This window comes from Ceratotherium simum, chromosome 25 (genome assembly GCF_057802395.1).
Source record: "Ceratotherium simum simum isolate JZ-2026a chromosome 25, ASM5780239v1, whole genome shotgun sequence".
In the NCBI taxonomy this organism is placed as follows: Eukaryota; Metazoa; Chordata; class Mammalia; order Perissodactyla; family Rhinocerotidae; genus Ceratotherium; species Ceratotherium simum.
This window is the reverse complement of record NC_141924.1, coordinates 18,115,680-18,142,484: the sequence shown is the minus strand read 5'-3', so window position 1 is coordinate 18,142,484 and position 26,805 is coordinate 18,115,680. Positions and strand designations below refer to the sequence as shown.

Here is a 26,805-nt window from a genome sequence, read left to right as displayed (position 1 = left end):
GTCTCCAACGCAGCGACAGCACTGCTGGGGAGTCAGACTCTGCTGGCTGCGCCCACTCCGACACGTGGTTTCAGTTCCCATCTGCCGCATAAGCATACGCGTCAGCCTGTGCTTCCAAAGCGTGAGGATGTTATGCTTCCCTGTGAAGCTGTGGCCCAGCTCAGGCCTGCTCTCGTGATTTTGCAGAGATAGAGGCTGCTTTGGGACTTCATGGAACTCCAGATGGCACCCTGGCATTCCTGCCCACATGCCTTATGCTTCCCAGGCCCGAGAGGGTCACTACCACCTGAATTCTCCTCCGTTCCCGCCTACAATCTGCAAATGTCCTAGACAACAACCTCTTCCTTATCTCCCTCTCATTTCCCTCTTCCTCTCCTTCCCCACACCCCTCCCCTGTGATACAGCAGAAAGATCACGGGCTCTGGAATCTGACAGACCTGCTTAGTACCTTAACCAGCTGTGTGGCCTCAAGCAAGTTACTTAACCTCTCTGAGGTTCAGATTCTTCACACATAGAATGGAATCAGTAATAACTCTCTGAATAGACTTGTTGAAAGTAAATTGCCTAGTACGTTGCCTGGCACAAAATAGAAACCCAACTGATGTCAACCTCCATCCTCCAGCCTGGTGCACAGGCCCGTGGATCTCTTTTCAGAGGCGAGAAGGAACAGCCAAAGGCCCCAGGGCCGGAACAACTACGGTGAGTGCAATCTTTATAGCGAGGGAGACTGAATTGCTGTCTGTCTTGGCCACTTCTTATTGAGAGAACCTTGGGCCCATTATCTATGCAATTTCTCAGAGCCTTGGTTTCCTCATCTAGAAAGTCGGGACAGGAAGAGCATGTGCCTCTGCTGAGTATCTCCCATTTGCCCCTCCAGATGTACCCTCCACCTTTCTCCCCCTGCTCTGGGTCCCTGGAAGGTGACCTGTGTCAACCACATCAATGGATATCCCTGCCCTCTGACTCTACTTGAAGTTCAGCTGAGGGGGTGCACTGACAGATGGGAGGGAGAAGAGTGAGCCCAGGGTCACCGTTTCCGAGTTCCTTCCCTGCACGGTCCCTGTCAGGTAGAGGAGAGACAGAGCAACATCAGCTTCAATAGTGGGTGTGGGTCCCTCACAGCTAGCGGGCCTCTCCCGGGGGCTGCTGCAGGGCAATTGGCCTACGCACACCCCTCTGCGCCACGGCAGAAGGAACTGTCCCCTCCCCCTAGAGACAGGTGCAACCGTGGGGCCGGCCAGGTGCCATGTGACGCGCATGCTTTAGACAAAAGAGCACTCATCGTGCCTGAATGAGGGAAAGCTAGCCCCACACAAGGTGATGAACCCAGCACAGGCTGTGTGGGCTCTTTATCTCTTGGTCAGGAAGTGTTCCAGGTCCAAGAGGGCCCCTTCTCACACGGAGTGGAGGTTGAAAGACTGTGCACAGGAGATGGGCTTTCCCAACAGTCACCTCTGCTGCTGCTTCCCTTGATGACAGCTCCTGTCAAGGAGGCCCTCTCGACACGGCTCTGTCCTTCTAGAGCCCAGGAGCTGCCCCCTTCCTCACACCTTCCTCACCGTCCCTGGGGGCTGCAGCTCCCCGGCGGCTGTGCTACTCCCCACCCACACCTTTGGAAATGCCCTTTTATCAACATCTCCTGTTTTATGCCAGGACCCTGCCTGAAGCTGGTAAGGAATGAATTAAATAATATATGCCAGGGCTTAGAGAATCTTCTGGCATAAACGCTAAATAAGTGTTAGCTCTGATTATGTTATTTTGTAGGGTTTTCATGAAAACTTAATGAGATCATTTTTGTAAAGTGCCTAGTAGTATGTGTTACACAGAAGACGACCCCAATTAATGACCGTATTAGGAGAGTGTTTATTCCTTCCGTTTTGTCAGAGGGGAAGAAAGTCCTCTACTACTTAACAGAAGGGATTCACATCGCATCCTTCTCTTTGCCCCTCTCTGCTACGACACAGAGTCATTATCTAGCTGATGAAACCAGAAAAGGAGCACAGAGCAAGCTCACCCAAGGCCATTTGGGGTCCCTCTCTTGCTCACCACTTGCCCACAGGAATCCCAGGTGCTTCCCTCGGTCTCGAGTGAGGCACCCCGTGTGCGGGGGACTGCATTTGTCCAGCCTCTCTGCCTCTCGCTGCCAGACAAGTTCGCTTGAGGAGAGAAGGAGCAAAGAGCCCAGTTTGGCCTAGAGTCCAAGCCGTAGTCTCTAATTTTGCTTTATCGGGAATAGAGCTAATAATAAAGCCAACACCTGGGTTGATTTCTCAACAGAGTCAGAACCTAGAGTAGAAAAAGTCAAATTATTGTTTACCCTATCAATCCTAAACTAGAAGTTGATTCTGTATCATTTTTATTATTATTCTACTAAGGGATAACTTGCAAGCAAAAGAGAAGCAGCGTTCATTGCGTGGCTTTATGGGGAATATGCCACATGGGCCTCCTTTGCAAAGCCTGTCCAACCTGGGTCTTCCCAGGCAGTGTACTCCACAGTTCTTGTAGTTGGGGCTGAAGATGCTGCATGTTCAAACTTAACCTTCCCTAATATGGTCAACACTGTGGATATTTGTCACCCTATCTGGCTGCCTCATACACCCTATGTCCAAAGAAATCTTCATCTCATGAGGCTTAGTGCGAAGTAGAGGTTACTATAGAAACCAGATAGTCACTTCCCTTGCCACTAGCGTGCAGGCATGTGACCCAGTCCCCACCAATGAGACAAACCCATGCCTCGCTTTGACCCAGATGTGGACCCCACATGGAGTCTATTCCGGGAAGAGAGGTGGCAGCTACCTGTAACTTTCAGAGGCAGCTGTGACAAATATTGTAGCATTAGTGGCCTGTCCCAGCATCACCATGTCAGACGTTGGCAGTGTAAGGGGTCTGTGACCACTGGGGCTGCCCAGGGGGTCTCCACCTGACAAATTCTACAACAGAATTCTGTTTCTGCACCTGCAGTCTCGAAGTCTGGGCCTCCTGAAGGTCTGTGTTTACTGAAGAGGCTTTAATAACTTCCATTTCTGCATAAAGAAAACAGAACTTGATTCTAGTGTTTGAAGCTCAGAACTCTGGCTGATACAAGCCATTGAAATGACAGCCCCTTGGACCATGAACAACATGAGGGCAGAGATCACCACTGTACTACTAAGAGTTTTCTTTGGCTTTTTATCCCATATTTTGCTCAGAAAGTGTATCAGTTGAGACTCCTTCCATTGCAAGTGACAGAAACCCAAATCAAACTAATAAGCCAACAAAAGGGACCAAATCTCATAACTGTGAAGTCTTGAGACAGTGTTTGCTTTAGGGACAGCTGGACCCAGAAGTTCAAATGATGCTACAGTGCACATTTCATTTACTTTCTTAGTTCTGTTTTTCACTCTTGGCTTCATTCTCAGGCCATCTTTGTTTTCACTTGGTGATAAAACTGGCCACCATTAGTATATCTAGGTTTACATCCTTCTTATGGTAATTCCAGACAGAAAAGAAAGAAGAACCCAAACCCCTCTCCCTCAAAGTCCACACCTGACCACTCAAACGGCACTGATTGGCCTTGTTTGAGTTTTGGGGGGAACCCGGGACCAATCTTTGGGTCCAGGAGAAAGAAATCCAACTAGTTAGAGTGGGTGACGAGCTCACCCCTGCAGTGTAGAAGGAGATTACAGAAGCTGATGCCCCACTGGAGTCACGTTGCCTTGGGATGGGCAGTTCCTCAAAGGAAGGGAGGCAGAACTGACAGACAGAGCAGATTTCCACTACAGAACCATTAGTGGCACAGAGTATATAGTCAGTAAAAGCTATTATAATGGAAACTAAAAGCATTCTCCTACTATGATTAATACATTCTCCTCTCTCTCTCTCTCTCTCTCTCTCTCTCTCCATCTCCTGTCTCCTTGTCTCACATACACACACAAGAAAGAGGATTCAAACAGTCCCTGGGGCCCTAACAGAGGAAAATGGCCATGAGGATCAATCCCCGTATTACTCAGGGGACAGAGCTAAAGTCTCTGGTTACATCAAGAGGAAAGGAAAAACCATGAACTGCAGCATAAACTTTCTAATTGTGAGGACCATGATTGGCAGGTAGTGAATACCTCATCATTCTCAAATAGACCCTAAGCTTCAGGAAGCCTTCAATAAATAACCTACTATATTGACATGAATGAAGTTGAGATGGAGTGGGCTGTGGTGAGACAGTAGAACTGAAAGAGAGAGAGAAAAAAGATGGTTTCTGATGTCCCTTTGTATCTCCCACTTATCCAAATACTGAAATTGAACCACCCCAATGAGCCAAGTGTCATATTCCCAAAAAATCTGCCAGACATTTCTGCCATTTCAGCTTCATTGGATTACTATGTAGCGCAGCCTTAGAAATATAAATCACGGAGAAGCAGGAAATGCGCTGATTTCATTAACCCACCCAGCCTTCATATAAGGCCTGCTGGTGCCTCTCTTAGGAACAGCCTTGCAACCTCACCCTGCAAATACATTGCATTTTGCTTTCCAGCAGCAGCAAACCTGACGATGGACTATCTTTTCATTCCTGCTTCTCTCAACAGTCTTTTCTTTCCAATTTAGTGGCCCAGCTGGAGTGCAGAGCTTTAAGATGAAAACATCTTTGTATCCTTTTGTTTGTCGTTTCTTGGTCTCCCAGGCAGCAGTTGGCCAGACTTGTTTTTCACGTCCCTTCCAATCAACCCTCCACGAAGGGGAACAACTCATTCCCAAGACTGGCAACAAACATCTGGACGACATGCAAGAGGCCAGATGACCTTTGGCACAAACTGTGGTCCTCTGTGGAGGGAATGCACATTCAAAATGCTTAATTGATGGCACAAGTAATGAAGACAGAGATTGTTCGGTCACAGCAAGCAACTTCGCATGCTTAGATGACAGGGCAGAATGAAGATTGGAAGCCCTGGAGTTAGGTGGCCTGAGTTCAGATTCAGGCTACGCACTTACAGATGACTTGAGCCCATAAATTTCCTTCTCCAAGCTTCCATTTCCTCAGCAGCGTTAATGTTCCCTCCAGGGACTATTGAGAGGCAGCTTCAAGGAAAAAATGAGTGTGGGGGGACCTGTAACCTGCAAAACATCCCTCAACTTTGTTATCATTATGACACCCAGACCAAAGAAGGCAAGAGACATATAGTTAAGTGGCTCAGCTTGAGGCATAATTTCAGAGTCTCTCCTTGTCACCTTTCCTGTGAGAATTCCCTTGCTTTCTCATCCTGTCCCAGTTCCCAAGGGGCCTATGTTGTTCTCCATGCTTACTCTCAGTTAGCACTTAATAAATCTCTCCTGAAACATTAATGGCTGGCTAAGGTTCAGCTGACTATGGCTTAATGTGTGATTCCTCCCAGGAGCATTGGCATTTATTTTAGTAGGGAAGGAGATTGTAACTTCTCTCCTAACCACTCAGAAGCTCCACCAGGATCCAGGGAGACTCCCTAAAATGTCACCATCTGGGCCTTTCACTCACGATCATGTTGAAGGTTTGGGAGAGCAAGCAAGGAGAAGAAGAATAAAGCAAAAGAAACTCTGTTGGGAGTTACTTCTTGCTCCCCAACATGAAGAAAAGCCTAGTGCCTAGACATGGAAGGTGTTCCATAAGTGATATTGGATGGATAAGTAAATGATAGAATTAATGAATGAGTGAAAAAAGAAACAAAGAGCTGCTCCATACTTTCTCCACTCACTTACAAGGAAGAAAATCAATGAAAGCTCACTTTGTCAGGGCACCTCTGAGAAGTAGCCAACCATAACAGCAAATTCCCCGGCTAGTCCTTTTTACTGGAATTACCAGCAAACAGAATAACAAATTTGCTTTTCACTGATTGGATTTTTACCTGCCTTCTTTCTGGAATGTGATTAAACAGGGGTGGGGTGGAGAATAGAATCTCGATCACCGTGAAACACATAGGCTTTGAAGTCTGTTGTACCTGAGTTTAAGACCCAGTTCTGCCATCAACTATTTCTGTGATTGGGTAAATGACTTAACTTCAACTTTTGCTTCTATCCATGAAGGAGAAACTCTTATGGCATACCCTTTGCCCTGCTATAAAAACAAACTACAAGAGTGCCAGCCCCAGTGAACAAGTGGTTAAGTTCAGTGTGCTCTGCTTCAGCGGCCTGGGTTTGGCTCCTGGGCATGGACCTACACCACTCTGTTAGTGGCCATGCAGTGCCGGCAGCCCATATACTAAAAAAAATAGAGAAAGATTGGCATGATTGTTAGCTCAGGGTGAATCTTCCTCAGCAAAAAAAAAAAAAACAAACAACTACAAGAGAGAACAAAATATATTAAACAATTGTTTTCAGACATGAGACAACAAGCAACATAGGACTATAATCCTCAGTAGAAAGGGAAAAACAAGGTAAACTCTACAACTGCCCCAGCTTAACCTGGGGGCGGTTTCTGGTGAGAATCACCAGGAGGCAAAACTAGTGACAGAAATCAGGGAGACCAGGGAGGCCAAGGAAGCTAGATTTGGGAGCACAGAGTACCAGAGAGAAGGGCACTATACAACAAAAGAGCTCCAGAAATCTGCGTGGGAACACTCTGAATCTTTAGCTAAATGCTAATCTGCTAATGTGTGGGGGGAAATTCTATGAAGCTGAGCAAAGAAAAAGAACAATCCCTGGGGAGCAGCAAGCTGAACAACTCCCAGAGCTCACCTAAGGCTGGAAATATTCAAGTTCCCCACCAGCCAGAGTACAGAGACACTGCTGAATGCATATACATACCAAACGCAAATGTTACGGACTAAAAACACAATTTCTGAAATAAAATTTCACTGGACGGAATTAAAAGCAGATTAAACACTACCAAAGAAAAGATCACTGAACTTGAAGACACACCAAAACAAAAATCTAAAACAAAGCACAGGGAGAAAAAAAGACTGAAAAATGTCAACAGAGTCTCATTGTCACAAAACATGTTAACCATATCAAGTGCCGTAAAATATATGTAACTGGAGTTCAAGAGGAGAGGAAGGAGACGAATCAACAGAAAAAGTATTTGAATATATAATGGCAATTTTAAAAATTCAAATTTTGATGAAAACTATCAACTTATAGATGCCAGGTCTATAAACCCAAAGAATGATAAACACAAAGAAAATCATGCTAAGAGAAATCACAACTGAATTGCTAAAGGAAAAAGCAATAAATAGAAAATATGAAATATCGCACAGAAAAAAAGATGTTACACACAGAGAACAGAGAGAAAAATTATTACAGACTTCTCATCAGAAACTATGCAAACCAGAAGACAGTGGAATGATATCCTTGAGAGACAAGAGATAAAAACTGTCACCTAAAATGTTATAACCAGAGACAATATCTTTCCAAAATAAAATTGAAATAAAGAATTTTTTTTCAGACAAACCAAAGCTGAGAGACATTGACACCAGCTGACCTTCACTAAAAGAAATGTTAATGAAAGATCTTCGTGAAGAAGTCACATGATACCACAGGGAAACTTGGAACACAGAGAAGTGAAAACACAGCAAACATAAATATATGGGTAAATATAAAAGATAATGTCTGATTTTTAGTTTTTAAAATAATTCCATTTATTTATTTATTTGAAAGATAGTTTTAAGATAATTTAAAAGAAAAACAGTAATAATGTATGGTGGGGTTTTTATATACTTCGATGTATGTAAAAGTAAAATGTGTGAAAAGGATAACATAAAGAACAGGAGGAGGAAATGAAAGTACACTGTTGTGATGTTTTTAGGTTATATATCAAGTGGCATAGTATTATTTGAAAATAGATGTGATTCATTAAAGATGGATATTGTACACTCTAGAGCCATCAGTTTAAAAAAATAATAAAACAATGAGAAATAGCTAATATCTAAAATAGTAGAGATAAAAGGGAATACTAAAAAATATTCAATTAATCCAAAAGAAAGCAGGAAAAAAACAGGAGTAAGGAACAGAAAAACAAATGAGACAAACAGAAAACAAATAGCAAGATGATCAGTATCAATTGTGTGGTCTATTTCTGACTGTATTCTTTTCTGTTAATTTATCTATCGTTTTGCCAAGTCACACTTGTCTTGATTACTGTAACTTTATTGTAAATCTTGAAATCAGATCATTTCTTCAGTTTTGTTCCTCTTTTCAAAATTGTTTCGGATATTTTCGGTCCTTTGCATTTCCAAATAAAATTTAGAATCAGCTTGTCCATCTCTACAAAGCAGACTAAGATTTTGTGATTACCATGAGTCTATAGATCATCTGGGGAGAACTGACATTCTTTAATTTCTTTCAGGACTATTTTGTATTTTCAGTGTATAGGTGTTGTACTGTTTTGTTAAATTTATTCCTAAGAATATCACATTTCTTATAGTATTATAATTGGTATTCTTTTCAATTCATTTTCCAATTTTTTGCTGATAGTATGTAGAGATATAATCGAATTTTATGACTTTGCTAAATTCAGTTGATAGTCAGAAATAGACCACAATAGATAGATTTATTTATCTGTCTATCAACAAGAGTGCTATGTCAATTTAGCAAGGAAAGAGTACTCTTTTCCATAAGTCACACTCCATCAACTGAAGATCTATATGCAAAAAAAATGAAACTTAACCCTTTCTCCACATGGTAAACAAAAATTACCTCAAAATGGATCGTACACCTAAATGTAAAAACTCAAATATAAAGCCTCTAGAAGAAAACATAGAGAAAATCTTTGCAACTTTGGTGTAGGCAAAAATTTCTTAAGACATGAACAGCACAAACCATTAAAAATTATATAAAATGGACTTCACCAAAATTCAAAACTTCTCCTTTTCAAATCACTCTATTAAGAAATAAAAAGGCAAACCCACCGACTAGAAAAAATATTTGCAAACAAATATCTCACAAAAGCCTTGTGTCTAGTATATACAAAGAAGTCAACTCATAATATGAAGATGACCAACCGAATTTTAAAAATAGCCAAAATATTGGAGAGACACTTTACAAAAAAAGATAAGCAGCCCAGAAGCGCATGAAAAGATGCTCAACGTCATTAGCCATCAGAGAAATGCACTTTAAGACTACGATGAGATACCACTACATACCAACTAGAATGACTAAAATTAAAAATGCTGACAATGTCACGTGTTGAAGTGGTTGTGGAGCAATTGGAACTCTCACATGTTTTTGGTAATAATGTAAAATGGTACAACCACCATGGAAAACTCTGTGGTTCTTTTCAAGTTAAGTGTACATTTACCATATAACCCAGCAATTCTACTCCTAGGTGTTCACCCAAGAAAATGCTAACATATTCCACATAAGGATTTTTCCACAAATGTTCACAGCAGCTTAATTCATAATGACAAGTTGTAGTATGTTCATACGATGGAATATCACACAGCAATCAAAAAGAATGAACTACAGATACCTGTAGCAATGTGGACGGATCTGAAAAATATTGTGCTGAGTTAAAGAAGCTAGACACAAAAGAATATAAACTATATACCTCCATTTACATGAAATGGTAAATCTAATCTACAGTGTCAGAAAGCAGATTCACCTGGCACCAAAAGTGTGGCGAGTGGACGAACTGCAGTGGGGCATTAGAAAGCCTTTCGGGATAATGAAAGGGTTCTGTGTCTTGATTGTGGTGGTGGTCATAAATGGACAAAAATTGACAAATGCATTTTTCAAAACATCTCAAAACACATTAAAAAGATTTGTGTTTTATTGTATGTAAATTATACTTTAGTAGAGACTTTTTTTTAAATGACAACTTCATAATTATATGTATAATGGGAAGGATAATATTCTCTAGCCCTCTAGGTTGCGGTGATGAGGAGAGAAGGAAAATGCGTACAACATACAGTAAATGTCAGAATAGAAAGTGAGTTTTTCCCCCAAAAATTTTCACTCCGAAAAGAGATGGTTGCCTATTATAGGGATTAGTGCTATTCACTCAGCATTTCCACTCTCCCAGAACACAGTAGGATTGCATTTCCCTGTCCCTCTTCAAAGTTGGATATGTCTGTGTGACTTGCTTTGCTCCATGAAATGTGAGCACAGTGCCATGAGTCATTTCCAATGAAATTTGAAAAGCCAGGATGCATCTCCCACCTTCCCCTTCCACGGATGCAGTGGACATGGAAGCACATATCAAGATGAAACATTGGTCAGCTTGGGTCCCTGAGTGACAACAATAAGCAGACCCCGCTGACTCATGTTGCAGTGCAGCATGAGTGAATAATAAACATTCATGGTGCTAAGCCACTGAGATTGGAGAGTTGTTTATTATAACAGCATGATCTAGCCCATCCTGATTAACACAATATCATCCTTAAAATGTCTCTCATACTATAGTGTACTCTTTTAATTGACAAACTTAGAAAAATGAAATACAATTTGGGGTCAACGTTTTAGCTTGAAGTTATCTTGATTTTTTGTTAATTTTTTAAAAGAACCATTTTTTAAAGAGAAAGAGTAAAGAAACAGGACATAGACTTAGTCATTATTTCTGGGGATATTCTCACATATACAAGTCGTGGATCCCTTACAAAACAATATAGTGAGTCGTTTTGGAGGCCGTGAGTATTCACCTACAGCAGCGATTCTCAAATTTCTTGGTCTCAGAACACATTCACACTTTTAACATTATTGGGGATCTCAAGGAGCTTTTGCTTTTGTGAGTTATATTTATAGATATTTATTATAAATAAAAACTGATTATTTTTAACATTTATTTATTTTAAAATAGCAATGATAAACCCAATAAATGCCCACATTTCACAACGTTTTATGAAAGTAACTAGATTTTTCAAAAGACTATATAGAAGGGTGGCACTGTTTTATATGTATACAAATCTCTTTAATGCATGGCTTAATTCTAGCTTCCCTTGCCTATATTCTTAGCTGGATTCTCCTATCCGCTTCTCCACTCAATATCATGTTATATGTTGTTTTGCTAGAAGTATGTGAAGAACATCTGGCCTCATGCAGATATGTAGTTGTAGAAGAAGGTCCAGGGGATTTTCAGCAGTCCCCAAACCACACTTTACAAATTACAAGGAAAAAACAGCTCTTCTTACGTTCCACAAATGGGTTCTGCAGCTTGGGAGGCGCCAGATACCTCTTTGACATCGTCTCCAGCCATCCTTCCTATCGCTTACTCCGCTCCAGCCTCTCCAGTCCTCACTGTTTCTTGAGCCCCTCGAGTGTGCTCCTTCCTCAAGGCCTTTGCACTTGCTGCTTCCTCTGGCTGAAGGCTTTTTCAATACACAGCTATAGGGCTTAATGCTTAAGTGTCACCTAATCAATGAAGCTTTCCCTGACCACTCTACAAAAAATACTGCTCCTCACACACACTCCCATTTCCTTGCCCTGCTTTATTTCTTCCTTCCTCTGTCATATTATGTATTTCTGTTTGTTTATTGTCTGCCTTCTCCCCCCACCTCTGGAGGTCATCTCCATGAAGGCAAGGACCATCTCTGTCTGTTCACTGCTGGATCTCCTGCACCTACATCAGGGTACACAATAAATATGTGTTGAATGAATCAACTTTAAAAGTGGGGCGAGAAGCGTTCCCATAAAAAGAGGTAGAGGGTTTCTGATCCTAAAAGAAATAGGGAGCAGTGCTATAAAAATTAACCAATGTGTAACCACTTCACCCATGCAGTGAAAAACCAAGTGATGCCCCTTGGACTAGCTCTTTCCATTTGTGCGGTCTTAGGAGAGACCACTACGACCAGCAGGGTGCTGGAGAAGGCACACTGGCTCACAAGAGCCAATTGTTCAATCTCCAGGAATTTTGCTAGCTCATTGATATCACATTGGTATCTTGAAATTGATCACAGTGGGAGAATTTACACTATGGAAATTGGCAAACTCTACAAATCAGTGCATCTCCCACACTCCTCCCTCCCCCACTGCCCCACTGCCCCGACCCCAGAGATCCGGTTGTTAGGCACTTACCAGAACACCAATGACTAAAGCTATACGGCCCAGTGCTTTTTTGAAAATTTTCTAGCCGTGAAGTTTACTCTTCAAACAAAAACCTTTCAGAAAGCACAATACACAAACAAAATGAAACAGTTTGGGTTGAGGTGCGGGTAGGTTTTCTAAATCTCAGCAGCTCAGATTTCTTGTTTCCCCCACTCTCCTTGACCCAGGTGGGTATTCTTTAAGATGATCCCAAGAACACAGTTTGAAAATCACTGCTTCAGTCCAAGCCTCCCCTTACAGAAGAGGAAAATGGAGTCCAGAAAGATAAAAACTACCGGGTCAAGACCACAAACACGAGGACTAAGTTCTCCAGACTCCCAGCTCAGCATTGGCATCTATGTTGGACCAAGACCCCTGATTTCCTTTGGCTCGAAAGGATGATTCTCAGTCATTTATTAGGCATTGGGTCAGGCGACAAGGTCGCCCAGTACAGGTAAAGGGTGCAGGATGATCCAGGGGTCCATGCTAGGAAGTCACAGCAGTGCTCACATTCAAGGAATGATAAGAGGCTAAAATCAAAGGCAAGCAAGAGTTCAAGGGCCAGACGAAGGCAGAAATGGCTCGGCAGGTGAGGTGGAGGAAGAAACAAAGCAAATGAGGACCAAGACTTTGGCTGTGAGCAATGCGGTTGGCGTTGGATGAAGCGGCAGGATCATGAATAGATCAGCCAGAATGGAAAAGGCAAGGACAGGAAAGACCTCAAATGAAACATCAGTCAAAGCACCAATGTGGGAATGCACTGGAAACTTAGAGGATGACTTGCCTCTTTTAATCTGTCCCTTCACTTCGGAATCCTCTTCTCAACAAGGAACACTCTCACCAGCTCCAACTTAGCCTCATGGGCAATGTTATCCCACTATTCTGAATCCCAAAAGGACCTGAGCATGCTATTATGAGTTGTCTCTCTAAAAGGGGAGGCAATTTTTCCCAAGCCCTCCGTGTCTTTTTACTTTATCATCATGGTGGCCAGCAATGTGTGTTTATGAGAAGCCAGTCTAAGCAGCGCCCACTGCCAGGGACCATCTGTACTTCACAGGGGTTGAACCCACAATCACGGCCTCTTTGGAGCTGACCAGCAGGCCTAGTTCTAAGATCTGCATCTGGCTCTCTGCTTTGCACACATCCTTTTGTCTGTGCTCCAAAGCCTGATGGCTGAAGCTTCTGGAATGCCCCAGGCACTGCTGAATCAGATGTTTTTCAGTTTCAATGATTCACAAATCCCAATTTGCAAAACTTTCTCAAGATAACTATTTTTTTGGAGCCCTTTTTCTCCAGCTGCCTCCAAAATGAACTGTTCCCCACCCTCAGTTGCAGCTGACAGTGAGTGTTCCTCTGGAAGTCTGATCTGGGGTCATGACATGTCACCGCCCTGCTCTGGGCTTTGAAGACACGGCAATGCTGTGCTTTTTGTGTGATGGAAGTTGCTGTTGCAGCGTCTGACCCCAGGGAGGTCCACACAGCCCAGTCTGGCATCCTGTGTTTCCATATGGCTCCAAGCAGTTGCTTTGAGCTCTCAGCCCCATAGAAGCAGAGTCTTCTGAGGCACACCAGCACAGGAAAGAGCATGTGGAGCCCTGTTGGGGGGTGCGTGTGAACACACAGCTTGGGTCAGAAGACACCCAGCCACTGAAGTCCTACTGTCCCCTCTACCGAGTTCTGAGCCACAGCAGGTGCTCAGGATGGAGACTCACTCCCTCAACCCACGCCACCCTAGAGGAGTGAAGAAATCTGAATCAATTGTATTAATGCCATTTACTGAGACTGGACCTTCTAGAACCTGACACTAATGGGATATTGGTGGACAGTTGCTCTCCTCTCCATGTTTGTTTGCAGAGTGCATTGACTTGGGCCAGTGTCTTCATTCCTGATGGTTTTCTGTTTAGCTCCTGCAGAAAAGGTTGTTTCCGTGAACAGGGATGTCTATGGGATTGGGCATTATGATCAAGGAGCCTGACTTGAAGAGGGATCATCCCAGGGGCCCAATAGATCTTGGGCCTGGAAGCCAGTCACCTGGGTCTGTACTTGAATCCAGCTCCACATTTAATAGTTGGGTGACTCCGGCAAGTTACTGCAACGTTTCCAACACTCAGTTTCCTCATCTGTGAAAATGGAGCTAAGGGACCATGAGGAGCATTAAAAGAGATGATGTATGTAAAGAGTAGGCACACTGCCTGCAGCTCAGTAAGCTCTTGATTAATGTTAACAACAGTGATTTTTCTTAGCACTGGGACCTAAGCTAGGTAGGAAGCAGACATAAGCTATGACAGAGACATTGTTATGTCTTCATCTGATTCCACTTGATTTTCCACTTTTTACGTACTATCGACTTGCAGACTATCCAGGAAGTTAGGTTGGGGTCAAGTGACTGAGTTCTGGCCATGGGATGCAGGCATAAATGATATACACCACCTCCAGGCCTGATCCTTACAAGGTCCTGGCTTGTGCTCTCTCTCTCATTTGCACAGCTAGAAATGAAGGACCCCAGGAAGGCAGAACCACAGGATGGAAGAAGCTCAGATCCCCGAGTGTCTGTGTGGAGATGGCATGACAGCGAGAGCTGCCCAACCTGTATTGGACGTGGTGAGAATAAGAAATAATTATTGATTATATAAAGCCACTGACATTTCAGGGATTACTTGTTACTTTAGCATAACATAACCTATCCAGACTAATTTATGAAAACTAGCACAGGGAGTGGACAGGGGAACCAGCTGGTCAAGACACAAGGGATATTCCTAGTCAGGTAGAAACAGGCAGCGTAAATTTTCCATCAATAGGAAAATAATTGTCACAATTGTAAAACAAAGTTGATTGCTAATTTTCCACACAATTCCCTGCTGGAACCAGACGGTTGTGAAAGCATGGGGCAGGTTTTGTGACATGAAAACCTTAGTCTGCACTTTCTGGTCCTCACAGAGCATCACTGCTGCTCTACTTCCAAGCCCCAAACTTTGCATGATTCTTTGGATTAAAAAATCCTCTCCTTAAATTGCAATGAATTTCTGCGGTGGAAAAATATTCTTGTTTAAAATTGCAAATCATGGTATGTACCTATCTGGGGACCACCTGTTGAAGTAAGCAGCCATTTGTAATTAAGGGCACACAAAGTCATAAATGATCACACAAGTCCGTGTTAAAATGTGGCCATACGTGGTTTAACAAAACACCACACTCCCTGGACCATGGTGGTCCTATTCCAATGGACCAGAAATTAACCTTGTAAAATCAACCTCTATTTTCAAGACCCCAGGGCCTTTGCATATACTGTTCCCTCTACCTGGAATGCTCACTCTTCATAAAGTTAGTTCTTCGTCTTCAGGCCTCTACCCAAAGGTCACCTCTTCAGAGATGACTTCCCTGACTACTCTTCCTACAGGAGGTACCCCCCTCCCTTAATGCTCTATCTCTATACCCTATCCATTTCCTTCATAGCACTTGTTACAATCTGTACTTTTGGGGAGGCTTATTTGTTTACTTGTTTATTACCTATTTCTCCCACTAAGTAACGGTGACATCTACCCCATCTCTAGAATTCCACATATATGAGCTAATAAATTCCCTGGAGGGTTTAAACCAGTTTCATCTGGATTTTATGATATTATAGCTGATTTTACAGCTAAAATCTTCCTAACAAATATATCTCCTGTCTACAGTGTTATACTGTTGTTTTCCCTGATGTTATCAGTATAAATTAAAAATCTTCTATGCGTCAGACCCTGCACTAGGTACTTTATTTCATTTAATCGTCACCATAACTCTGAAAGTTAGGAATTATTTAAAGCTATTTTATAGATGAGGAAATTGAGGCCCAAAAGATGTAACCAACATGGGTTGATTTTTGTCAGCGCTGCATCCCTTCCTTTGAGGGAGCTGTCCTCCCCCACTCTGTGTGATTCTGAAGGAGCTGTCATTCAAGCTTACCAAAAGGGTGGGCACATGATCTGGGCAGGCCAATCAGAGCATCTCTTCACCTGGACTCTGTGACTGGGCCAGAGGGAGACATGTGACCTCAGCAAAGCCCATCACAGTCCTCCCTTGGCACATAAATGCTAGGAAAGTAAGAATCTCCCTCTGACTCTAGGATCACACACTAAGAGGACCTTATAACCCCACTACTCCCAGGAGCTATCTTGCTGCCATGTAGAGCAAGTCTGCCTAATAATGAAGCCCACATCCAGTGAGAGTGAGTGAAGAGGAGGCCAATGACATGCTTGAACCCCTGGATCCAGCTGTGCCTGAGACATACGCCTTGGACTTCTCAGTTACAGGAAGCAGTAAATTCATCTTGTTACTTAACATGGTCTAAGTTGGGTTTCTGCCACTTTCCGCTGAATAAGGATGAAGTAACTCAATAAATGTAAGTTCTCTCAGTTTTCTCCCTTAAAGTGACCACTCCCCATTAACCTCACAGACCTTTCAGTTCACATGTCAACTGTGCCAATCCAGCCACCCTTACTTCCTCCCTACCCCTTATAGGTCACATTTGGTCCAGCCTCTAGGCCATGCACATCCTATTCCCTGTCTCTGGCTGCAGAATTATGTCTTTCCAAAGAGGTTTACTTTTAAGTAAAGTTCCCCTTAGTCTTTTACCCTGCAAATAACTGACAGGCCCATTTGTTAATAGTGGCGGCAAGAATTAAGAGCCTCCAGTCCAGGTAGATTGCCTTAAAAATGTCCTATTTTAAAAGTCAGTGAATATTGCCCTGTTTCATCAGATTAGGTTCCAGATAAAATTCATGATGCCCAGTTACATTTGAATTTCAGATAAATATTTTTCTTAGTATAAGCATGACCCAAATATTGCACGGGACACACTTATACTAAAAAATTATCCATTGTTTAACTGAGTGTCCTGTAGTTTTATTTGCTAAATTTGACAACGCTACATCAGATGTCCTCCCAGGAGACCATAAGGGGTGAAAGTTGTAATTTCTTTGGGAAGTCAGACTTCTCTCGCATGGATCCCCTAACACCACTATTCGGTGCAGAGCATGACTCTCTAATGTTTGATACTACGTTGGGGTTTAATGTCATTTGATATTGTGACCAGGATCCAGGAACTCCTCAGTCTTACCCTATTGTTCATCCTCTTTCCAAGAGCTTCCTGGAGGGTCTGTTCACACAAGGAACAATGGCAAAATGGGACTCTGCCATTTTATTATAGGCAGAGCAGTTGCCTTCCCCAGCAGGAAATTGGCCCATTGGTCTTGGACTCTGAGCAATCGGATGAGCCATTTGTCTGCTGTGGGACAGAGAAAAGTGCCAAGAAAGGGGGCAGGCAGAGGAAGGGAAGCATGGGGGGAGCACAGCTGAGTGTTAATCTTTGATGGTGTCTCTACTCCAGAGTGAAGGAACCGGGTCAGAAGTCTCTTTTGGAAACCAGAACTAAGAACATGTAAAGTTGGAAGCTATGGAATAAGCTAAGGTGGTGACAAAATCGGGGAGGAGAAAGCTAGGCTACAAAAGGAGGGGAAAAGCAAAGCTGGCCTGAAAAGAGGAGCAGAAAAGAGGGCCCTTAGTTCTCTTGGATCCCACTTCTCCAGTTCCTGGTTCCAGCTGCACCACCAGCTGCATTTCTTCTTCTGAGAACTTGGAATAAATTCCCCTTGTGTGCTTAAGCTAGCTTGGGTGGGTTTCTGGTACTTATACCCATTCTGTCACTTTGTTAACTAAGAGAAAAACAACCAAATAAAAAGGCAAGGTCCCACTTGAGTTCAGTTCATTGCAATTTATTTAATTTAAAAATAAAAACAGAAACAAAAAAAAAAACAAAAAACAAAACAAAAATCAGTTTCCAATGAAAATACAAACACTTTGGGTGGTTATCTAGCTTTTTTTTTTTTTCCCTGTAGGCTGTTCTGGGCTCAAACCAATCAAATGAGTGAAAACCAATGTTTACTGGAGCCATAAAGCATGTTGCACCAATTAAATTACACCAATATATTATTATAATACCTTTGAAATGCCTTTCAGACCAATAAATAAAAAAAGACAAATTCAAATAAAAAAAAAGTCAACTTTTTATTACCAAAAAAAAAAAAAATAGAAATTAAATAAAAGTCACAACATGGATTTTTTAAAAAAAAATGTGCAGTCAAGTTTCTCTCTCTTTTTTTTTTTTTCATCTAGGAATGATACCATCCAGTAAGTCCCTACAGAACATTTCCAGTTTGGCAATAAGCAGTCAGTCGATCATTCACATTTGTACTCAAGACAGCAGGCCTGGGCAACACATACCTGAATTTCCCCCTGAAAAGTGGCCCCCATCATCTGAAGAAGCAGCACCTTATCACAGGGATGGAAATTCAGAGAGTACTTAGCATTTTTCGTTTCGCCTGGGGTCTTGAAGCACTTCCTGAAAACTGATCATGCCTTGAAATTTACCTGTAAAAAGAAGTATAATTCTACTCCTTTGGCAGACGTGTAAACTAAGACACCGAGAGGCCCCAAGGCAAGGAGAGGACCAGGAGAGCTGACATCGAATCTCCCATTTGGTCCACCAGGTCATAAAAGTGTCTTTCCCTTGTAATTCCATGGAAATGAATCAAGCATGACTTCCTCGGCTGGGGATTGGCTGGTCGGGACGACAGGACTTAATTAGGAAGAGCGAAGCTGCTTTTTAGGGCTTTTCCCTCTATTTCCAAGTTTTTCCTTGAAAGGACAGTCGACATCACATCTAGAATCAGAGGATGCTGGCAGAATGTCAGAAGTAGGCGGGGCCTGAGAGACCAGCTAATCCACCCCTCCAGCCCTCACTGAAGGGGAACACTTAGCCCTCAAAACACTGCAGTGCGTAAGGCCGCCAGCTAGTTAGCAGCATAGCAGGACTCAACTCAGAATCTCTGCCTGAGTGGAGGACTGTCTGCCACAATCCACTGAGTGGGTTTATTGACAAAAGAGAACACACACGTGGGGTTTTTTTAGGGAGGGGGATTATTTTCCTTAATAGTGTCATTTTTTACTTAACGATTAGAAGGATGGAAAACACTAAACAGACGTAATCACTTGGCAACAGGAAAAAACACATCAACCAGTAGGTAGGTGTTCTACCTAAGTCACACTGACAGCTACCCACAAGGCCAGCTGCCATGCAAGAGGGGCCAGCAGTGTGGCAGTAGAGGCTGTTCAGAAAAGGTTGCATAAAATGAGTTAAGGAGCAGGGAGCTCAGAGGTTGCAGAATGCCATCCAGGCACCCACACACCCCACACACACAATTTGCTATTTATAGATTTTTTTTTTTCCCTTTGAACCTATACTGGAGTTCAGGAAAGAGGGGGAATTAAAGAAAGGAAAATAGGAGGCTTCCCATAATACATTACTCAACTCAACCCGAAGGAATGCACAAGCCAAAACCCTAGAGTTGGTGGGAAGGGGAGAAATGGAGCCATCTTCTTGGGGCAAGGTCAGCTTCATTCAACTTAATGTTCTTAGTGCCTTAAGGTGAATTCTTTCTCATCTCCCTATGAACTATTGTCTGTTGGTTTTCCCCAAAACACTCCCAAGACTGGTCCTTCTTATGCATCTAGGTGGCTATCGGAAGTCAGCCATCTTGAAACAAGGGTTTTGATTTGCCCAGGGCAGTAGAATCTGAAGTCATCCCAGATTCCCAAATAAGACTATTTGGATTTCAAACCCAGTATCTGAAGATGCCCCTTTGTCTTGTGACGTGGAAGTGACATCTTGTCACCTGTAATCTGGGTGTCTAGAAGTTAAAGACCTAGCTTTGCTACTTTTTAAGATGAGTCCTGTCATACCTCTTTTCTGCCTCCTCCAGAATCATTTCGATGACTTCTAAGAAAATGTTCCCTCTCCTCTATGCTTCTCCCAACCCACTCTACTCTTTCAACACCTTATTCACCTGAATGGATGGAACTTTCTTTTCCCCCAAAGCCTAGGAGTTCAAAACCATGACATAGAATACCTATATTTGTGGGGAAAGTACCTTCTGCCTGACTTCCCTGTCCTCATCCAAATACCCAACCTACACACTAACTCCCTAAAAGCAAACTCGCCTACCTCTGAGGATTCTACACTTGGTGAATGGGGAAACCTTTTGCTATCAATAAACAGGGCAAATGGCTGAGCCAGCCACTCTTTTGGAGACTATGGACAGTATCACATCCAATTCAAAGCATTCATGCAGGTGAGAACACAGGAGGCAGCATTCCAATTAAGATTGAGACATTAAAGAAATTGGCAAGTTGTCCCTTGCTGGTGTGGATCAACTTCCATTCATCTGCACAAAGACCACAGAGGGTCCTGAGCTCTGTTATATACCATAGTTTTGACCTCTGACACCACCATCTTTTTCCGTGTCCACCCTTGGGAGGTTACGCTGAAGAGCAAGGCAGACATGAGGAAAGAAGAGGTGGAGAGCAAGGAGCCAAAAAAATCATCATGGGCTGACTCTATGTCCTTAGCAGAATTCAGAGCATTCTCTCTCTGACCAAGGCTCTTCCTTCCATTCAAGGTGGAGTAGCAAATTAACAAATGCCATGCCAGAGACATGCAAGAGTTAACATAGATCCCACAGGATGCCTTAACCTAACTCCCAGGGCTTAGCTAGGTCAAGGATGGCAACTACATGGCATGAGTGCTACTGCCCCACTTCCCATCCCCATGGCAGCCATTACTATTCAATCACAGCACGCCTTCCCCAGGTGCCTGGGCTACTCAAACTAGCACATCCAGCAGCCACTATCAATCAATCGCCGATTCAAGATCAGGTTGCTGAAATCTATTTGCTAGCCCCATGCACTCAGACCAAGCTCGCTACTGCAAGGAGAGAAGGAGCCAGCTCTTTGAGCTCACCCAAAGCAGATGGCCCCAGTCTCTCCTGACCTTCCTCCAGAAGCATTTGGATGCTTCTAGGGAAATGCTTCCTCTCCCACATGCTTCCTCCCCACCCTCTAAGTGCTGGCCAACACCACCTCCCAGAGACAGCTGGTCCTCTAGGAGGTGCCATAAAGCAAATGCCAATTAGGACCCAAATTCTGCCTGGCAGTTGGCAGGACTGGCAGAGAGCCCACTTCTCCCTTTTAGGTGCTGGCTCAAGGCTGCAAACCTGGCCAAGCAAGACGGCAGCACCAATCCTTTTACAGTCTCTTGTCATGGCCAGCGAAGAGGTAACCAGCTCATCAGCGCAAGTCATTGCTCCCCTTCCTCCCTCGTACCCACCCCCACCCCGCCCTGCACCCTGGGGGAGCTAGTTGAGCTTGTTGCAGATCTCCAGCGCTTTCTTGTAGACCTGAGTCACGTCATCCATGTCCGCGAGGAGGGAGAAGCTGCTGTCTCCCAGCCGGTTCCGGTACCGCTTTAGGTACTGGGGCCGGGGTCGGTTCTGGAGCCCCTCAAAGTCCTGGATCTGAAGGAAGTTTTCGGCAGAGACGCAGCTGCGGATGCGCTGGCGGGCGGGGCGATTCTCCTGCAAATCCAGCAAGTCGAAGGAGTCGCTGGACAGGACGCTGTCGTCGCTGATGACGCTGGAAGGCCGGCTGTAGCTCCGGGAAAGGCCCTCGGCGGGGACGCCGGGCTCCAGCAAGGATTCCAGTGTGGGCATTTCGGGGCTTGCGAGGGCCGGGTCCATGGCGCCTGCTGAGTACTTGCTGCTGTGTTTCAAGATGCCCTTCCTGCGGCAGGAGAGGCTGTGGGAAGCCACCCTGTCTGGGTCCGGGGGACTGGGGGAGGGGATGCTGCTGCCCATCCCATCGTTACTGTCCAACAGCTCCGAAGACTCGCTGCGCTCTGGGGAGGAGTAGTAACCCGATTCTCTCTGCTGGGTCTTTTTCAAGATGCCTTTCTTGGGCATCGTGGCTGACTGTTTGGGGCTGAGTTTACCTGGCACCTCTGCCTCGGGGGAGCTTGGGAGGGGCACGCCAGTCCGGCACAAGTCCTGCTCCATCTTGAAAGCAGAGGGTAAGGCAGGACTGACCACACCTTCGATGAAGCCAGTGCTGTGAGAGCGATGCTCACTGTTGCTTCGCTTCTTCAGGATCCCTTTGGGCCTCTTAGAACTCAGCTTGGATGGGCTTTCGGGCACCGAGTCCTGGCCGGACTGGGCAAAGTCATTCTCTTTCTTGGACTTCTTCAGCGACCGCTGCCGCTCCAGCATGACCTCAGAGGCCCCGGGTTTAGCCAGGCCCTTAATTTTGGCTTCAGCCTCAGCCTGCAGCCCCGTGGAACGGTGGTGCCAATCAATAATGCGAGCCAAGAGCGGGGACTCGGAGTTGTGAAGGGCATCGCAGTCGCAGACGCTGCTCTTGTAGCCCCAGTTCACCCACCAGTGGTTGGCTATGTCCTCGATGGTGGCCCGGCGATCCGGGTTCACCATCAGCATCCACCGAATGAGTCCTCGAGCATCTGTGGGTCAAGAAACAAGAAGAACGATGCATTACACGGGAGCTTTTGGCTTTGCGAGAGGCCTGACCCTCCAGGAGTGGCTAAGGAGACAGGCTCACTTCAAGAAAACTCCACCTGGAACCTTCGTCCAGCCACACTATAGAGTAGGAGGCCAAAGTCTTCCAGACTGTACATGAAAAGCATCGTCAAGGCTCTGAACCACAGGCCAGTGCGCTGTCACATCCTGGCACGTTTTTCCAGATGAGCGAAGGGAAGTCATGAGCTACTGAACTTTCCATCAACTCAGATCTTTAAAAATGGGGAAGGCCAGGTAACTGGGAAAGAATCCAGAAAGAATCCAGACCCAACCCCGAGCAAGGCCCCACCATTCCTTTGGTGGATATCATTTTACCAAAAGGGAAAACAGGTGTAGATCACCCTGGATTTCTTTAGTCCCTCAAACGTAAGCTTGTATAAACACGCAGTGCTCAGGGTCACCGGGAAGGTACGTAGGCATGAAAAGGAAATTTGGGGCTGAGACGGAGAGAAAAAAGCCTCCTCATCAGAGAGGGAAAGACAGAGAAGGATGGAGAGAAGCTCGTACCTGGCACACCTGGGCATGAGAGGGGCTGTGCCCAAGGCTGGCCTGACCCCCAGCCTTGGCCGGGCTCTGAGACCCACACCCAGTGAGCTCACGTCTTTCCTCTTTCTGACATAAGCCGTAGCCGACCGAGCTGTCAGATCAGAGGGCTGATCTATATCTGCTATCCGTTTACAGTCTCTCTGAAAAATTCCATTTGCAAATTTCTGCTGCCAGAGAATTAGGGGAAAGCCCCAAAGGGATGTTGAGGAGGCCACAGGAACCAACTGACTCTCATAGCTTATAAATTGACTTTCAAGATCAAACTGTGCTCCCCCAATGGGGGTTGAATTATATCCTGGGAAGGCACCACCTCCCCTCAGCTGCTTATGGAGGCTAATGAGTAGCCGGCAAGGCCTGGCAATGGGGCCGGGAGTGAGGTGTACCCCTGAAAGTAACAGGATGATCATTCATTCAGTCATTCAATAAATATTTTCTGAACCCTTGTCATGTGCCAGGAATTGTGCTGGCACCAATTAGCTGGTGAGGCAAATAAGACCCCCATAGAGGTCACCCTGAAATTTCTCCAAAGAAAGGGTTGACTTATTGAAAAAATATAGAGATATGCATATCTACATATATATATACACACATGAAACAGTCAGTCCTCACTATTCACAGATTCTATACTTGCAAATTCACCTACTCACTAAAATTTATTTGTAGCCCCAAAACCAATATTCGAGGTGCTTTCCTGGTCATTTGATGATCTTCATAGAGTGGCAAAAAATCTGAGTTGCCCCCAATGCATAGGTGTGTCACTGGGTGAGGTCAAACAAGACAAGGACACTCTGCTATCTTATTTCTGCTCTCAGACTAACAAGTGTCCTTTTCACAGCCTATTTAATCCATGTTTTTCATATTTTTTGTACTTTTTGTGGTTGAATTCGCTGTTTAAAATGGCCCCAAGAGGGGCTGGCCCGATGGTTAAGTGTGTGCGCTCTGCTGCGGCGGCCCAGGGTTCGCCGGTTCGGATCCCGGGCGCGCACCGACGCACCAGTTGTCAAGCCATGCTGTGGCGGTGTCCCATATAAAGTAGAGGAAGATGGGCATGATGTTAGCCCAGGGCCAGTCTTCCTCAGCAAAAAGAGGAGGATAGGCAGATGTTAGCTCAGGGCCGATCTTCCTCACAAACATAAATAAATAAATAAATAAAATGGCCCCAAGCATAGTGCAGAAGTGTTGTCTTGAGTTCCTGAATGCAAGAAGGCTGTCATGTGCCTCAGGGAGAAAGTAAGTGTGTTAGGTAAGCTTTGTTCAGGCGTGAGTTACAGTGCCGTTGGTTGTGAGTTTGATGTTAATGAATCAACAATATATTTTAAATGAGGTGCTTTAAACAGAAACATACATAAAACAAGGTTGTGTACTGATCAGTTAACAAAAGTATTGTCACCAGAGGCTCATAGGAATTGAGCCCTGTATTTCCACTAGGAGCAATCGTTCAGGATTCACCAGCTTAGAGTTCGTAGCAACTTTATAGAACATAACTACCATGAATAATGAGAATCAATTATGTGTATGTGTGTGTGCACAGTATGTACACATATGAAGTGTCTGTGTCAACTACATTCCAAACACAGCCACCTGTACACACCCTTTCCACACGTGATGCACTCCTATCAAGAGATGGAGCTTATGGCCTCGGCTGCTTTGACCAATAGAACATGGCAGAAGTGACGTTATCTGGCTTCCAAGCACAGACATTAAGACGGCCTGGCAGCTTCTTCTTTCTCCATCTCTGAGCTGCCATGTAAGAAGTCCAGGCTCCCTCCTGCAGAGAGAAACCTGGGAAGGTTCCTCATAGAACATGATTGTCCCACGATCAGCCCCAGCCCAGCTGCCATCTGATTCCAACTGTAGGAGAAACCACTGAGTTTGTTCTACGGGGGGATGTGAGCATCTGTTGCTTATGAGCAACAGATAATGAAACAGTGCCCATGTGCCATACCCCCTGCCAGGGGCACAGGAGTGAAAAAGAGCAGCTGCCACCCTCATGGCACTTACAGTCCAGTGAAGGTGGTTTATATGTCTACATGGACTAGAAGAGACTTCATGTAATACCTTTTCCAAAATTTTAACTTACAGTGAGAAACTGAATCCAAACAGGGTAAGGGACTTGCCCAAGTTCACACAGCAAGCAAACAGGACTCCTAGCCTACCTGCCGTGTAGAACATTTGTGCTGAAAATTCCATTTGGGAAAGTCTGGGCAAAGCAGACCTCCAAGCCAGCTTTGCCAGAAGGCAAAGATCTGGAGAGAAGATGGAGGGAAAGCAACAGACCTCTTACAGACATTAAAACAGAAGCAAGTGTGAGCTGGGGCAGGTACACCGAACAGTCCCGCCCAACCTCTGCCCCTCCGCGGGCACGCACCTGAGGGCTGCGTGGGCTCCCGGTACTCTCCGCTGCTGATCTGCCGAATGAGGTTTTTGTGATCGAAACCATCAAAGGGCATTGTTCCATAAACGAGAGTGTAAAGCAACACGCCCAGGGCCCAGCTGTCCACCTGGAGCAGAGAGATGGGATGCTTAGGAGCTGGGAAGTAGATTCCAGGATGCCTTCCAAACCCTGAGCATCATAGCCTGTGAGCAGCCAACCCCAACGACCCCAGGAACTGAATTTAGCACCTGGCAGACAGGTTCCCACTGCAGCCTGACAAGTGATATGCAGGGCAGCTGGGGCCTGCTTCAGAGCCTGACCTTTCTATTTCAAACAGAGGCCAACAGTCCCAATCTAGATAAGAACGTTCTTAAATAGATTATCTTCTTTGATCCTCAATATAGTTTTGTGAAACAGGTAGGGCCTGGATTATTTTCAATCCCATTTGACAGATGAGAATACTGAGGCACAAGGAAGCTAAATGGTTTCTCCAGAGCCTCATCCCAGTGATGGAGAGAAGACTAGGACACAGGGCCCTTCGTTCCTAATCCAGAAATCAAGTCCTTCCTGCACCTTCTTCAAATGAGTCAGGGGCTGCAAACTCAAATGCTTACAAGAGCCAGGCAGACAGCAAACACGAACAAAGCAAGAGAGAATCTGGGGTACAACATGGAGTGTTGAGGACGGAGACAAACTGTAGAGTGCATTCACCCATCTTAAGCAGGCAGCCTCCTCTTTGCTAGTTGCTGCAATCCCAATATAGGCCCAGCACTGCTAGATCCTTTGGTTTTTCAAGAAAAGTCAGAAACCAGACTTTCATGTGAAATATCCCAATTATTAGATGTTTGTTCCATTTTTTTTTTTAGAAAGACTAATGTGGCCAAATAAAGCATGCTTGCTGGCCAGATCACAGGCTGCCAGCTTGTAACCTCGGAAACAGATCGTGGAAGATCAAAGAAGCATTCATTATCAATGATAAATGTACAGTGTCGAGTTTCTACAATTTTGTAAATCGAATCCTATGCTCCTCCCTTACATTCTTACTTTAGGAAGACTTTCTCTTCACTGTAATTGGTTGAGGCTGTTGGCATCCGTCTCTTCACCCTCCAGGCCAGCCCCCAAACACTCTCAAACAGATAAATATTTGGAAGAAAACATTTCAACCCACTGAGCAGCTGCTATTTAAAGGATACCGAGTGGATGAATCTCTCTGTAAGAGAACCATCTTTTTAAAAGAGAATAATCACTCACAACTCATCCATTTTCCAAATAACGTTTTTACATACACATCTTTTACAGTGGCCCTGGAAGCTTTAAGCATATAGAAAAATGCATCTTTCATGAATTAGAAGATGCAATTAAAATGTACTTCCTTAATCAAAAGTGCATGTTGTCAAAAATATATGCAAAAAGGTATTCACTGCAGAATTAGGGGGTTTTTGTTTGTTTTTGTTTTGTCTGTTTTGTTCAATA

General features: G+C 44.4%; 1 protein-coding gene across 1 annotated transcript in view; it reads right to left on the bottom strand.

The window, feature by feature from the left end:
- Positions 1-21,157: 21,157 nt before the first annotated feature.
- The window catches only part of NUAK1 (NUAK family kinase 1), a 70,849-nt gene continuing 65,201 nt past the window's right edge, over positions 21,158-26,805 (bottom strand). The window contains exons 6-7 of the mRNA XM_004418057.2: positions 25,327-25,459; positions 21,158-22,336 (exon numbers count right to left, since the gene is read on the bottom strand). Coding sequence (XP_004418114.1) covers positions 21,183-22,336; positions 25,327-25,459 — 1,287 coding nt within the window. The 3' untranslated portion in view covers positions 21,158-21,182. The remainder of the gene's footprint in view (positions 22,337-25,326; positions 25,460-26,805) is intronic.